The sequence below is a fragment of the Cariama cristata genome, unplaced genomic scaffold, assembly GCF_000690535.1.
Source record: "Cariama cristata isolate BGI_N322 unplaced genomic scaffold, ASM69053v1 scaffold14848, whole genome shotgun sequence".
NCBI classification, from domain to species: domain Eukaryota; kingdom Metazoa; phylum Chordata; class Aves; order Cariamiformes; family Cariamidae; genus Cariama; species Cariama cristata.
In genome coordinates this window covers 4,749-19,006 of record NW_009629527.1, presented here as the reverse complement: position 1 = coordinate 19,006, position 14,258 = coordinate 4,749, and the positions used below count along the sequence as shown (strand labels likewise).

Sequence of the window (14,258 nt, the reverse complement as noted above, 5' to 3'; positions counted from 1 at the left end):
CAGGAATGATTTTATTTTTTTATTATTTTTTTTTTTTGGATGAGGGGTCGGGGCACAGACACCGTAGGTGCTTTAAAAGGCTGGGGTGTGATGCAGTGCAAAGTGTTCACTGTGCTGCCGGTGAGGGAGCAATGCTGGTCTTTCAGCGCCAAAAAACCCCATAAAAATTACAAAATATCCTGAAGGATATTTAAGAAAAAAATAGTTGAAATAAATCAGAGCTCAACTGGAGCCCCCTGTCCCGTACATCTTACAAATGACTACATTAGCATCCCTCCTCCTGTCCAAATCCCAGAGACTTTCAGACAGCAAAAACAGATCCCACCTCGGAGAATAAACAACTCCACAAAAACAGAAGGGTCACATGAGAGCCACCCACATCACCAAGGCCACGGCCAGGAGATCCTCCTTCCCAACAGCAAGCTCCCTCTTCGCCTGTGCCGTGGCTCACACAATATCCCTGAGAAAAAACAACAGAGCTGAAACTCCCCCCGAGGAAGGCATGAGCCAGTGGGAACTGGAACTGGGGTAGAGCAAAGCAGCCCGCAGCCTTTCCTCTGTTTTATAAAACCTTCCTGCAGCCGTGTAAATCTACGGCGAGGAAAACGTTAGCACCTCTGGTTTGTCACAGATCCCCAAATTTTACTGGCGCCGTTTCCTTCCCTACTCACAGCCACGGCGCTCGCAGATAACAGCGGCAGCAACGCTACGGCACGGCCGAGACCAGGATCTCTGGGGATGCGATTGTTTCCCTTCCTAACTAGAGCTGGTTTTAAGAATCCCAAATTTGGGCCAGATCTGCCATTTGTATAAATCATGCAAATCCACGGATGTCACCGGAGGAATTGCATTTTACACCAGCGGTAGAGCTGGCTCAGCTGCTAACCCACCTCGGACACCCAACCACCCCACGCCAGATTTGGGAGTATATTAAGGTTTTTATTACGTGCAGCAGCAACTCCCATCACTTTGTGTATTTTAGATTCAAACGGAGGAATTACTCACCTTTAAAATGATTGTCTAGATGCGAGACGATATGCCGTAACTAAACAGAACACTTCAAGGTCATTTTAAAAGGCGACCTGCCTCCTCGCAGATTCCTGAGTCGTTATGGAATTTAGGTTTTCCTTTTAAGTACTCACAAAGCTACTTTTAAGTAAGTTCACTTCAAGCTCCTGGCCTGCGATCTCTCATATCAGACAGGTTGCATTAAATTGGGTCTGCTCACAAGAAGGCACGGCTGGAAAAATCTGAAGTTTGCAGTCCAGATGTTGCAAACACCAACACATGCAAGTCATTTCATTAGTCCAGTGGGATCTTCCATCTGGTGCAGCAGCTACTTTTGGCCGACTTATTTAAATAAGGGGGGGAAAAAAAAAAGTCAGGGATTAAATTCAATCAAATTAAAATCCACGTCCACTACAAGGATCAGGAGAAGTTAGTTCTGGGAAGAACGACCTACAAGTTTGCCTGTTATACCAATAGCAATCGTCCTAACAGTCCATGTAAATGCTGCACAGCAGCAGGCACATGAAGAGTTAAGATTATTTAAAGAAAATATCTGAGGAATTCTTAAATGAGAACACACATCCTTTGCTTCCCACCCACCTCCCAAAATGATTTTTTCAGTGAGAAAAAGCCAACAGCTTTAATAACAATCTTTTCTCCTGCAGGGTGGCTGTATGACTACACCCAGACATATGTCTGCTCTTTCCTCTTCGCTGGAGCCTGTGCTCTCATCTCACCTATTTCTTTCTTCTTTGAGCCTTTGGCCCAGAAATGGAAGTTAAAAAAAGCCAACCTCAACAACGGTCCCAGGCTTGGCTGAAACGATTCTGCACTGGAAATTTTGAAGGACGGTCTTTGATCGCATCCACGATCGGAAAGCGATCGCCAGCACAGACCTTCTGTACCGGGAAATATAAAGAGCAGCAAAAATGAAACCGGGAATTTTTAGATGACAGATTCACAGTTTATATATCTAGATATTTCTCCTGCACATGTGATTAAAGCCATCTGAGAAACACTTAGAGTAAAGCATTATTTGAGGGGAAAAAAGAAGGCCCAGGGCCCAGATGCACAGGGGCTTCACTTTGCCTTTGCTCCTGAGCCGTGTCTTTCTCCATCGGAGGTTTAACCCTCCTGTGTTCAGCCCGACAGCTCGGTATCAGAGCCGCTGAGCCGCCCCTCCAGCTTCCGCAGCCACCGCGAGAGAGCAAAGCCGACTCACCTCTTGGGATGAGGCAGCCAAGGACCTCAAAAGTGCCAAAGCACAGCAGGAGATTTTAGCTTAATTCTATTCAGATACGAATAATTAGCCCCGGGGAGGGATGCAAGGACAGAGATGGTACAGAGAGATAAGGATTAAACTTCCGTGAGGATACGGAGAACAGTCGTTCCACAAACCCCTCTTCTTCTGCGAGAAGGATGCTGCACCGTGGCCGCTCCATCTCCCAGGCACGGTGTTATCCACCACAGCACAGAGGACCTGGAAGGAAAACCAATTCTAATTAAAGCCAGTACCACAATATAGCAAAGAAAGGGCACCCCCACCTCTCAGACTCCTCTCCCCTTCTCCCCACCCTCCCAACTGTCCCTGGGATTCAACGAACACACCAAGGCACCTTCCAGAGCCAGGCAGCAATGCTGAGCGTTCAACCAGCATCCTATAGATTTAATGTGGAGGGGTAAGATGTAACACAGCTGCTTGGACTTTCTTTCCAGTAGTGAGGTTGCCCTTTTTTTGCATTATCACCACCAGATAGTTGAAATTACTACATGGATCTGGGATATCGTAAGGGTTTTACACACAATCATCCCAGCCACCGGCATTATCCTTTCCCCCATCTCCACTTTTTTTTTTTTAATATTAAACTATCAAAAGAGTTGTTTCCCCTATAGAAACAGTCCTTTAAACTGGGAAATGGGTTATTTCAAGCACGAAAATAAGCGGTCTGTATTTAATAAAAAAACCAAAACCTACAGAACATTACAGCGGTATTACGGAGCGAAAACATTGCCCCAGGCCAGAAAGTTCCCTCGCAGATAATGGGCCAAACTCAGCAGTTACACAACGCCAAAGCAACTAGGCGTGCTTAAACGAGGGAAAAACTTAGCCTTGTATTTGCATAGATGGGGAATATCAATACTACAAAGTGCTTCATTTTTTATAGGCTGATTCACAGCTTCTCCTAACTCCTGCAGGAATCCCCAGGCAGCAAACACGTCAGCAATTGTCCTTTTACACCTCAACCACCGCATCAAACACAGAACGGGGTTCTGTCGTACCACGACAGGATCTCCAGAGGGTCATTTTCTGAGCACCCAGGGTTTAAGGACAAGATAACCATTTCAGAAGCATTTAAGGCGAGCAGGTACTGTGTAATTGGGCTCAAGCCAGTTCTGCACCAAGCCTTCAGCCGAGACCTTCTGTAGCAGGGATGAAGCTCGCGTTTGCAAATTTGAGTTTTCACCTCTTGAAACATTATAGTTCATCGCTCTCCTGCCACACAAACTAAAGACTACCAACAGCACTGGTTTGCTGCTGTAACAGGAATTATTCGGGGCACTTGGCTTCAGGTTTTCCAATGCAAAAAGCTTAAAAAACCCCTCTCTTACTGTCCATCTCTCTAACACATATTTGAGCTCAGTACTGCTTTTTGCTATTAAGTGTGAGACCCAGCCACCAAAGCAATGCGGGGACAAAGAAGAGCCAACGCACCACGTCCTCGCCCCGCTGCTCTCTTTCTACTCGATCTACAGCACCTATCCCCACGCTCTAATCTCTTCCTCTCCCCATAAATAAAGCCACTCGGCTCAATACCGTCCTCCTTTCAACAAGCCCTGTTACTTTTTCACCTCTTTTGCCACCAAAAACCGACTTGCAGTGGGATGCGACGTCCGCACCTCCCATCCCATCTGCTCCAACAAACGGGTTCCCTTCAAAACGTCCAGGTTTTTAAGGAGGAGAGTCCTCCCCTGTCCCCTCCACCAGACTAACACATCCCACCAATTCCTTACCCTTCTTTAGAAAAATGGGTCTCCCCAGTGCTTTTACCCTCTCCTTCCTTCCGCAAAGGAGCAAATAGCTCAGGAGCTCCCATTTCCCACAGCATCTCACCCCACAGATGGGCACCACCAGCCTTTATCTGCCCCCAAAATAATTCTGCACAGGCAAATTACCTTTCCCCAGCCCCGATTACCTCTTATCTATCAAAAGAGGTTGAGGAAACCAGGCTCCGTAATGAGAAACTCTTTCCAGTTGCCCTGCGCAGTCCTATCATCAGGCTGGGAGGTGGGAGAAGTCTTCAAGCCTTTGTCTTTGCAACCGAGGAGGCTCAGGATAACGCCTGGTGGTCAGAAACGCTCCTCTCCTCTCACATCTTTTGCTGAGAAGGTAAGCACAGAACAGATGTTTTAGTTCTCCTCGCGGCTCTGAGAACTAAAGGCATTTAATTTACTTGCAAAATACACTCAACACAGGCATCAGAGACACAAACAGCAATGACGATGGGAACATCTGCCCGGAGGAAGATTTTTCCATCCCATTGAAGTCATCTTGCAAATAACTTCACAAAGCCAGTTTTGCATAGTAAAGAGCATCGCGTGTTGTTCAGATAAATGCAAAAGCAGGGTTTGCTGGGACACAAGTGACTTTAAAAGCCGTAATCTCGGAGGTTGACTAGCGAATCCCCTTCGTGCCTGCTCCCTTACTCAGCCGCAGAATATAGGGTAGAGAAAGTGAGCAGCAATGACTTAATACGGTCTTCAACATGAAAAATGCTTTGCTGAAATGCAGAGCCCTCCCAGTCCTCCCTCCTGGTCCTGGGAAAGCAGCAGCTCAGGAGCAGAGGACCGGATTCCCTCGTGCTTTCCAACCCACCTGTACCTCTCAAGCATCACCTCTGCACTTTGTATTGGAAAGAAATTGCTAACAACCTCCTAGAGATCTTCCCAAGAAAATAATTTAACTTGCAATAAATTAAAAAAAACGCAAACTTGTAAAACTAATGATAACCTCCGCACTTGAGTCACTCGGTGTAACATTTTCCTGCCCCAAGCTCACCTTTGGCACGTTCGATCCCTGGGCTAACGTGCTATGGCAGCCTGCACTGCACTTGTATCTTGATGAGAAATCAGATTTGGAAGCATTTTAACAAAGATTCGTTGGTCCAAAAACCTTCTAAAATTCAGGCCAGGAAGATGGTATGGAGAAACCGAACGCTGAAGATCTCTCCAAAAGACAGAGCGGCATGCAGGCTACCAGAGCTCGCTGGTGAAGCATCCCAGGGACAAAAGGCTTTGCCAAGAAGCCCAAGGAAAAACAGCCTCCAATTTTCACCGTATCCCAACGGAAACCTGCTGCAACACCCCAAGTGCCTTTGAAAGAAAGAACTAACTTCGTTTAGATAAAACGTTTCCTGAGTACCGATGGATAGGGGACTGTTACCCTGAATCCCAATTAATTTTAGCACTGCAAGATTAAGAAACTGGGAAGAAAACACGGAATTGGCTTCTCCACCAAGACACGGCAGCACACGCTGCTGCAGTGAAGGATTAATTACTCCTGGGTTGGTTTCATCCAAACAACTTGGCTGCAAGGCTACCATCCTTCCTGGGAGTTACAGAGGAGGAGAAGGAAAAAAAAAAATGCTTTTCCATCATTATTCAGTGATTTATTCCCAGATATAATCCTGCAAGGCAGCTCCGGCAGCTAGAGCCCTAGCCAAAAAGGGAGCGAGCAGTAACAGAAGAGCACTGGGATTTATCCCAGCTCTGCCCAGAAGAGCCCAGTCACCCTCCGTCGTCCATCGGGACCCGCTCCCAGCACCCGTGCCAGGTATTTTGGCAGGACTGATTTACGGGGTGGGCACCTGCTGGATCTTAATCCCTGCTTCAACTGATTTTACATAAGTCAGGATAAAAAGCTGCTAAGACTCGGCTCAGGTCTATCAAAGCTACGGAAGTCGGTGCAATCGGAGAGCGCATCGAGAAGCACGCTGCCTAAGTCCTTAACTCACACTGGAAGTATTTTATGTTGTTATTTTATACGGTCATCGTATGCTTCTGAGGGCCCTGGCTATCAGCTGCAGGTTCCCCTTTCCTCGTTCTGTATTTGTCGAAACCTGCTCTGGGTCACTGAAAAGTCAGGGTAGAGATTTTAAAAGATGAATTTAAACCTCTCTCCCTGCCTCGCGCTCTCCATGGTCAGCCTCGCTCCTCAATAAAAAAAAAATAAAAATAATAATCTACTGACAACCAGGGCTGGGACTTTCCCACCGCTCCTCTCAGATGCCGAGAGCAGATAAACCCAGGCACTGAATACAGAGCGAGGCGATCCTGACGTTTATCGTGTAATAAGTGACGATCTTTATCTCGCAATAAAATCCCCTCCAAGGGTTGGGCTAGAATCATTTCAGTCGTTTCTCCGATGTGCACGAGCTCTGGGCGAGCTCGGAGAACAGACCGGGAATCACGGAGGTCTGAGACCAAGGTGAGGGGCAACAAGTTTTGGGTTTAACCCATCACCCGGGATCTCACATTGACCCTTTCTTGGCACAAAACCCCAGCAAGACTTCTAGCCTACGGTGATATCGTGAGAAACACCAGCTTTGCAGGACACTCGTTAACCACGTGGGGGGGAAAATAATCAACATAATTCAGATTTTAAAGGAGAAGCAGCAGCTTTTTCGTGGCTGCAGCTGGCACAGGTCTGGTTTTGGGGTGGGGGTACACCACGCACCCCAAACGAGCTGCTCCAGCTACCAACACTCCTGAGGTTTCTGCTTTTACCTTAAGCCGCAGGAAGAAACTAAAAAGCAATTTAAAATCGCTGGGTAAGGATACGACAACACGGCCTTCCAGCAACGGGAAACAAGGCTGTTCTGCCTTCGCCCCCTTGGTTGGCAGATATCGTGTGTTTTCGGCTGTTTCCTTGCCCTTACACATGCTGATAACAAGAACGCTCGCTTTTTTTTTTGGTTGTTTTTGGTGCTTGTTTCCCTCCCTGCCTGGAACACGTCCCGCAGCCGCATTCGCTGGCAATTTGAAATTCAGCAAAGCCTGAATGAAAAAGTTTTACTTCCAGGGAGATGAAAGCCTCCACAGGAGGTGGGGAGTTGTTAGGTTTTGTTTGGTTGGTTGTTTTTTTTTTTTTTAAAAAAAACAAACTACTCCTTTAAAGGTAGCATAAAGATTTTCATTGAAGTCGATGGGAATCTATCAGCTACCCTAACGGAAAAAAAAAAAAATTAACACATATGTTTGAAAGACCAGAAGTTTTAGCTTTAGCTAAGAGATCCTCATGGAAAAGCTTTCAAGCCTGCAGTAACCGCAAAGGAGATGGGAGCTCTCGCTCACGGCCACGGACAATTTCGGAAGTAATTCACAGGTCAAAGTCTCCATTTCCAAAGCAATACAGACTTTGCCTCCTAACTCACCACCGAGCTTTGCGAAACTTTCCCCTACAGATATTTCTTACACCGGCAAGATAGGGCGAGGATTGCACTCTGGCTCGGGAGAGGCAAAGGGTGTCTTTACAACACCCCAATGACAAATATAACGCCAATAAATTGATCTCCAACCCCTCAAGCCTTCGCTCAAGCAGGGCAAGGGAGCTATGGCCACGCTGGCTGCGATAAGGGTGGTCGCAGGGATGGGGTTTTCTAGGACTGGGGTCTCCCAGCCTCAGCCTGCTGCTGGGATGCAAGTCTGCGTGCAACGAGGACGAGCAAAGGCACGTGTTAAAAGGTATCCGACAGCCGGGAACGCGTCTATGCTGATACACCCTAGTGCAAGAGAAGAAAGCTGGGCTGGCAGACGTGAAAGATGAAGTCTTGTATTCACCCACCCAAGAGGAGCAGCGTGAGAAACAAGAACATCCCTTTCCTTGCCCACAAGCCTCAACGACAGCAGCTCGGCTGGTTCAAGAGTTCATCCTGCACCAAACCTCTGCCCAGACTGGCAATGGTGATGGGTTTGGAGCTGAAGCACCCAAAGCTGGCCTGCCTACCCTGCAGGCAACCACCAAAAGCAATCCCTTGGCCGATCAGGCTGCAAACACCACCATGGTCCAAAGAACAACTCCTCTCCACTGGCAGCCAGAGCTTAACAACAACCCTCGTGAGACCTCGGTGGCTTCCCTTAACTAATTCATCTTAAACGATGACAACCCTACGCGTGTCCTCAGGCATACCTAAAAATGTCTAATTTTACAAGCTTGAAACACATCACTTGCATACAAAAGGAGATACAGATGCAAGGATCTAAGTCGTCACTTGCTACAAATAGCAGAAATTACAGGGAAGACCGTGGGTTCGGGCAGGACACTGCATGAAGTCGCACAGGTTGCTAAAAGTCAGCCTGACCCATCATTAGATCTGGGGACAGGAAATACTGAAGATAGCTAAAAATCTACAGACCAATCTTCAGATCCGGTTGCAGAACTAGGTATGAAGGTCAAGGCAGGGAGATAAGGAGATGAAATATCCGTTACCCACAATTAACCTACGGTTCATCTGGGGAAGCCGACCACATGCACATACCCAACCCATCCTGATCCTGAGATAACACACACGAGCTCAAACCCAAAAGTATGGGCACAAGAGCTGGGCTGGGAGGCGCCAACTCGTTAACCCACAGCAATACCATCATGTTTGACAGCATCCGTACCTCGATTTTTCATCCACATTTAATTAATCATAGAATCACTGAGGTTGGAAAAGACCTTTAAGGTCATCAAGTCCAACTGTTAACCTAACACTGCCAAGTTGCCCACTAAACCCTGTCCCTAAGTACCACATCCACACATTTTTTAAATGCCCCCAGGGCTGGTGCCTCCACCACTTCCCTGGGCAGCCTGTTCCAATGCTTGATAACCCTTTTGGTGAAGAAATTTTTCCTAATACCCAATCTAAACCTCCCCTGGCACAACTTGAGGCCGTTTCCTCTCACCCTATCACTCGTCACTTAGGAGAAGAGGCCAACCCCCATCTCGCTACCCCCTCATTTCAGGTGGTTGTAGGCAGCGATCAGGCCTCCCCTCAGCCTCCTCTTCTCCAGACCAAACCCCCCCAGGTCCCTCAGCCACCCCCCATCAGACTTGTGCTCCAGACCCTTCACCAGCTACAACCCCGGAGCGGGATACAAAGGATTGACAAAATAGCAGATATTTGTGCTACCACGGACCAATGCTCTGCTCCTACGAGAGGCACCTCGACTCCATCAGCACGTGGACAAACAGGACAAACACCAGCAGGTTCTTGTTGATCGGTCCCAGGTAACCCACCACACCGAGTACCGCTGACCGAGTCCTTCAGGAGCTTACTCTGCCTTAAGAGTTTACTTCCCCAGTCCTCAAGCCAGCTATAATTAAACTCAGGCACACAGCTACTAGACGATAACCAAAGGAGGCACAACAGGAATCACAAAGCCACCAGCCCAAGACACTTTCCACTTCTCTCCCTGACCTTTCTGCAGACGCCTTCCCCGATCGACTCGCACCAAAACCCAGGACACATGGTGAGAGCGTATCCTCAAAGAGCATTTGCCATTTCATAGTAAACTAGCAAGCAGCACGAGGCGAACATAAGCTTGTTATTAGCGAAGAGCAGAAACTGGGCCATCTGATGTTTTAAACTTAGTTATTAATTCAGCTGCGGCTGGTAAAAGCACAATTCTAAAAAAAAACCACGTGAATTCAAATAACCGGTTCCCCATCTAATCCACTTGCATCTCTTTCTACTGCAGTGCAGTTAATTAAATGGTTCTCTTTATAAATCCACTTTCCCCAGAAGTCTCATTAGCCAAATTAATATGATGCATATAGAGCACTTAACCCTTCAAAGAGACTAGTTTTAACCCAAGCCTGGCTTTATGGCAGCCGAAGCGTCCCTCTAACCAATTCAGAAGGCAGAGGGGCAGACCCAGCACACAAAAAACAACTCACTATTACAAAGCAACCATAGGAGAATCATCTCACATCACCTCCAAGTCTCTGGAATAAATATGTAACGTAAAGGAGACAAGGAACAATCTCCCGGTTAAATACACAGTGAAATCTGAGTCAGAGAGGCAGACCTCTTCTGGAACAGCCACCGAGAGCCCCGTTTGCCGTAATGCAAGTCAAAGCATATCTAAAAAGTGGGAGAGCACCCAAACCCCGAAACACATGCCCGGTTACCCGAGCAGCTAGCCAGGTCATCAAAACCACCTCCTTTATTTGGGTTACGCCAACAGATCACTCATCTCCTCTTGGCATCAACCACCCAGCTGAGGCCAAGAGGTTGAAACATGCCTCCCGTTAATACCTTAAGCCCCCAACCTTTTGTACAACATTTCCAATTACACCAGATTCAGAGGTCATATCTCAACAGAACATGAAATACATTGCAAAAATACAAATTTTAACTACAAACACCACCTTGTAGAAGAAGAGGCATCTCCCAAGTCTCATCTCCCCTCCCCGCTTCCCTCCCCTCGTTACCAACAATATCTACAATTGCTCCCATTTACAATAAACAGCTTAATTTAAATGCTTACACCAGCATCCCATCAACATATAAGACAACTTTGCCTAATCATTGGCTTGGCTTTCCGTACCAACATATACAAATTATAAACAGTATTCTGGGTTAAAGCAGTGTTAATTCAAGCAGTTCATGAAGTCAAAATAACAGCTCTAGCTTGCCAAGCTGAAAACCTCTAGTTTTACCCGCGCGGCATCTCCCCCCAGGTAGGTGGAGAAACCTCGCGTTCGTTAAGGGGAACCCCCAAAGCAAACACAGAAGCGACATCGAAGAGTTCGCTCCTTCGCTCCCATCCCCAAAGCAGATGGAGCAGCGCGTTGACCGAAGCAAACACATTAGTAAAAGTTAGTAGACCGGAGAATCAAGAAACAAAAAGGCGAACATCAAAACTATCTTCTTTTACATTACAATTCAGTCCAACCTCTTAAACCTCCTTACCTGTTTTAGGGATTTACACAGCTCTTTGCCCCAGGACCAGACACCTTGCAGAGCACAACCATGGTATCCTTTTGTTGAAAGGCACCTGCAGCCTAGCAATGATCCTGCATGGCTGCAGGACAGCACTAGGTTCGTTATCCACGGGAGGTTAAAGTATGTCAAGGCAATCAGGGCAAGCTTGCATTTCAAGGTGTCTTCATCTGCATGTCACATTAATTCTAACAGACCGGCAAGCATAACACGAGAGGTTTCTGAAGCCAACGATGCAGCAGTGTTAGCTTCCTCTTGATGTCTGCGGTTGTCAAATGAGCCCCGAAGTCTCCTGCAGCAAACATGGAGTTGTACTCCTGCACTGGACCAGCCTTCCACAGCTCAGGAGCCCCCAATACAGGAGAACGCAGCAACCACAGCACACAACATTTTCAGGCCGCCTCCATATATATTTTTTTTTTTCCTCTCACCGTCTGTACTATACAGTGAGGCGACTGCAAGCAAACATGCAGTCGTACCTGGGACGCGATCAGGGTGCATGCACATCCGAGGCGTGTGGAACCATTTGCTTCGAAACCGGTCAAAATAAGGCACTGAGACACCAACGCAAAGGTTTTAAATTACCGACTCTAGCTCTCAGGAACTCTTCATCCATTCAGTACTAAACCCATCACTGCATAACTGCTGAAAAGCCCCTGGAGATGGAGGAGCGCCTCGCGTATGTCGGGAAAGGCTTTATTAACAGCATTTAAACACTTTTAAGGACTCATTTCTCTTTTTCTTTTGGCAATTTGGTGCAAAGGTTTACGTGCAAGATTCAAAGCAATTTCAAACTTTTTCTTCAAAATTAAAAAAAAAAAATAATCAAAACTAAAGCCAAACATGTTGGGTGAACAAAATAAATCAGAAACTTAAAATTCAGGAACTCCAGCTCTTCAAACCAGCGAAGCCCCAGACTTGTACACCGTTCTGAGACGCAGGGTGGTGCTTCCCTGCTTCTTGCATGCCAGCATCAGCACCGCTTCCCCGTCAAGGTGAGGAGTAAAGCAGCAAGTGACCCCCTTTTTTCACTGCAAACCAAGGGGGTGCCACAGCAAGACAATCAACTAGATTTCTTCAGATTTGGTACAACAGGCCGGTCAACGCGAAAGTGTCGGTTCTCCCTGCTTCTTGCTCAAGACCCACAACTATCAGATCAAACATTGAGCAGCAGCAGCAAGTAACCCCTCCGCTGCAACCAAAGGGGTCAAACGTTTGTCGTCAATTCACTTCCAGGCAGAAAAACCATTTTCCTCAAAAGAAACAATTTATTTAGAATGAAACAAAATCAGCTCAACTGTGAGCGCATGTTTGAGTGACAGCTACTTTTAAGCTGTGTGAGCCATAAAAAGGGTATTCCTTTACTTTTCCAGCAATCTTGTGTACACAGCACAAAGCAAAGAGGTCATTTTTTTTTCCACTTAAAACACGGGCATTGGCATCACAATAGCAGATACACAACTTTTTTTTTTTTTTTAAAGCTGCCATTTTAGTAAAATGCACAAATACTAAACAGATAAGCTTTCTTCCATCAAGAGGCCCATGTAAATTCCACATAAGCCACAGCTTCTCTTCCCAAAGGTCCATTAGAGCTTGGTATCCCATGCGGTTGTCTTCTGCAGTCCACCAGCTTTGCTTGCAGGAGGAAAGAAAATGTTATTTCAATACAAATGTATACAACAGGTGGTTTGCTTTTTTTTTTTCCCCCTCCCTACATTATACAGATGAACATAAAGAGCTACAAGGCCTTTCTGAATAGTCTACTTGGACTTCAAAAAGCACCAATACCACCCACGGGCATGAAACCTTGAAATGAAGTCACCTTTTATGTATAGATGCATAACAAGTAGTGCAGGGCTTCTTTTTGGACCAAGATTAAACTAGGCTTACAGTACTGATGATTATCCAACTTTCAGTAACAGTTAACGGGACAAATCAAAATAATTAACCATGAGAAAAATCAACCAAATTATTGCTAATTTGGTTGACTTTCCTCAAAGAATATTTCCTGAAGGCAACTTATCAACAAAAATATGAAATGTAGTGTTACAGGTTTCTCTTTTGTTCTCATTTTGCTGTGTAATTCCAACGGCAGACAACTCCAATATTAAAGAAAAGATCAAATCAAAGACACACCTAATATATTTTATAATTGTTTCTACTCAAGTAATATTTCTCAGCCATCATTTTCACACAATCAAAACTGCATGAAGTTGAATATTCAATTAACCATTCTCGGAACCATACGGTCTGCTTTAAGCCCAATAAAACAAAAAATCATCTCATCATCCAGTTTATAAATCATTGGAATATCTGTCCTTCGGTGCTATCTGCAGAAAGCAATAAAGGGGGAGACAAAGGGGAAAGAACCCCAAAAGCTCTAGAGTCACACGGCAATAATTTCTTCCACTCTTGTTTCTGTTCAACAGGCGTACAGCAGACTCCCCAGGAGTACCGCCCTCAACACTGTTTCTCTTAAAGCCAGGAACTACCATTTTCCAAGCCATTTTTCCCTGAGTCCTCAGAGTTTTCGAACCTGTCTTCACAATTTTGATTCACTCCTCCTTCCCGTTAATATTTCAGGCCTGTCACCTCAGTTACCATCAACCAGCTGGTTTCCCAACCAACGCAAGAAATCTAAAACTCTCTTCTCTGCTCTCCACAGGGGGCTGAGCAAGTTGTCACCATTTCAATCCTTTAACATCCTTGTAAATAAAAAAAACAAATTAAAGAAAATAAAGAGAGAGGGCAAGATTCGTCTGCCGGGCACACAATGCCCTTCTCTCTCTACGATGCTTACAAGGACGCGTTGGCATTTGTCACCCAGAAGCCTGAAACCTCTGGAGTTGAGGGTAACCTCAGTGTTCGTGCCGCAGTCGCAGGGAACAGCAGACCGCACACTAGACGGGAGCAAACAAAGCCACTGGCCGGCAGCCAAGGAAGTTGCGTAAAGTTTCCAATTAAAAAAAAAAACCCAACACACAACTAAATTCTTAAACAAAAGTATGAGTCATTTGAGGTTCTTTCCCCGAAGCATAAAGCACAACTATGAAATGATTCAGGAAAAGGACATCCTTTTTCCACGCTAATTCACCAAACTAATGAAATATAGGAACATCAGCTGCACACAACGTTAGAAGAAATACTGAGCTCTCGCTAGAGCAACATAATGCCAAACACAACGAGAGAGCTAAAGTCTGCTACATCTGTTTTGCTCTATACCGACCGAAGTGGTATTACATACGGACTTCTACTCGTGTTCAG

At 46.0% G+C, this 14,258-nt stretch overlaps 1 protein-coding gene across 1 annotated transcript in view; it reads left to right on the top strand.

Annotated features, from left to right (window-relative positions):
• The window catches only part of SLC16A4 (solute carrier family 16, member 4), a 14,393-nt gene extending 8,676 nt beyond the window's left edge, over window positions 1-5,717 (top strand). Inside the window, exons 7-8 of the mRNA XM_009705196.1 lie at window positions 1,674-1,811; window positions 5,686-5,717. Of these exons, the coding sequence (XP_009703498.1) occupies window positions 1,674-1,811; window positions 5,686-5,717 (170 nt within the window). The remainder of the gene's footprint in view (window positions 1-1,673; window positions 1,812-5,685) is intronic.
• The last annotated feature ends 8,541 nt before the right edge of the window (window positions 5,718-14,258 follow it).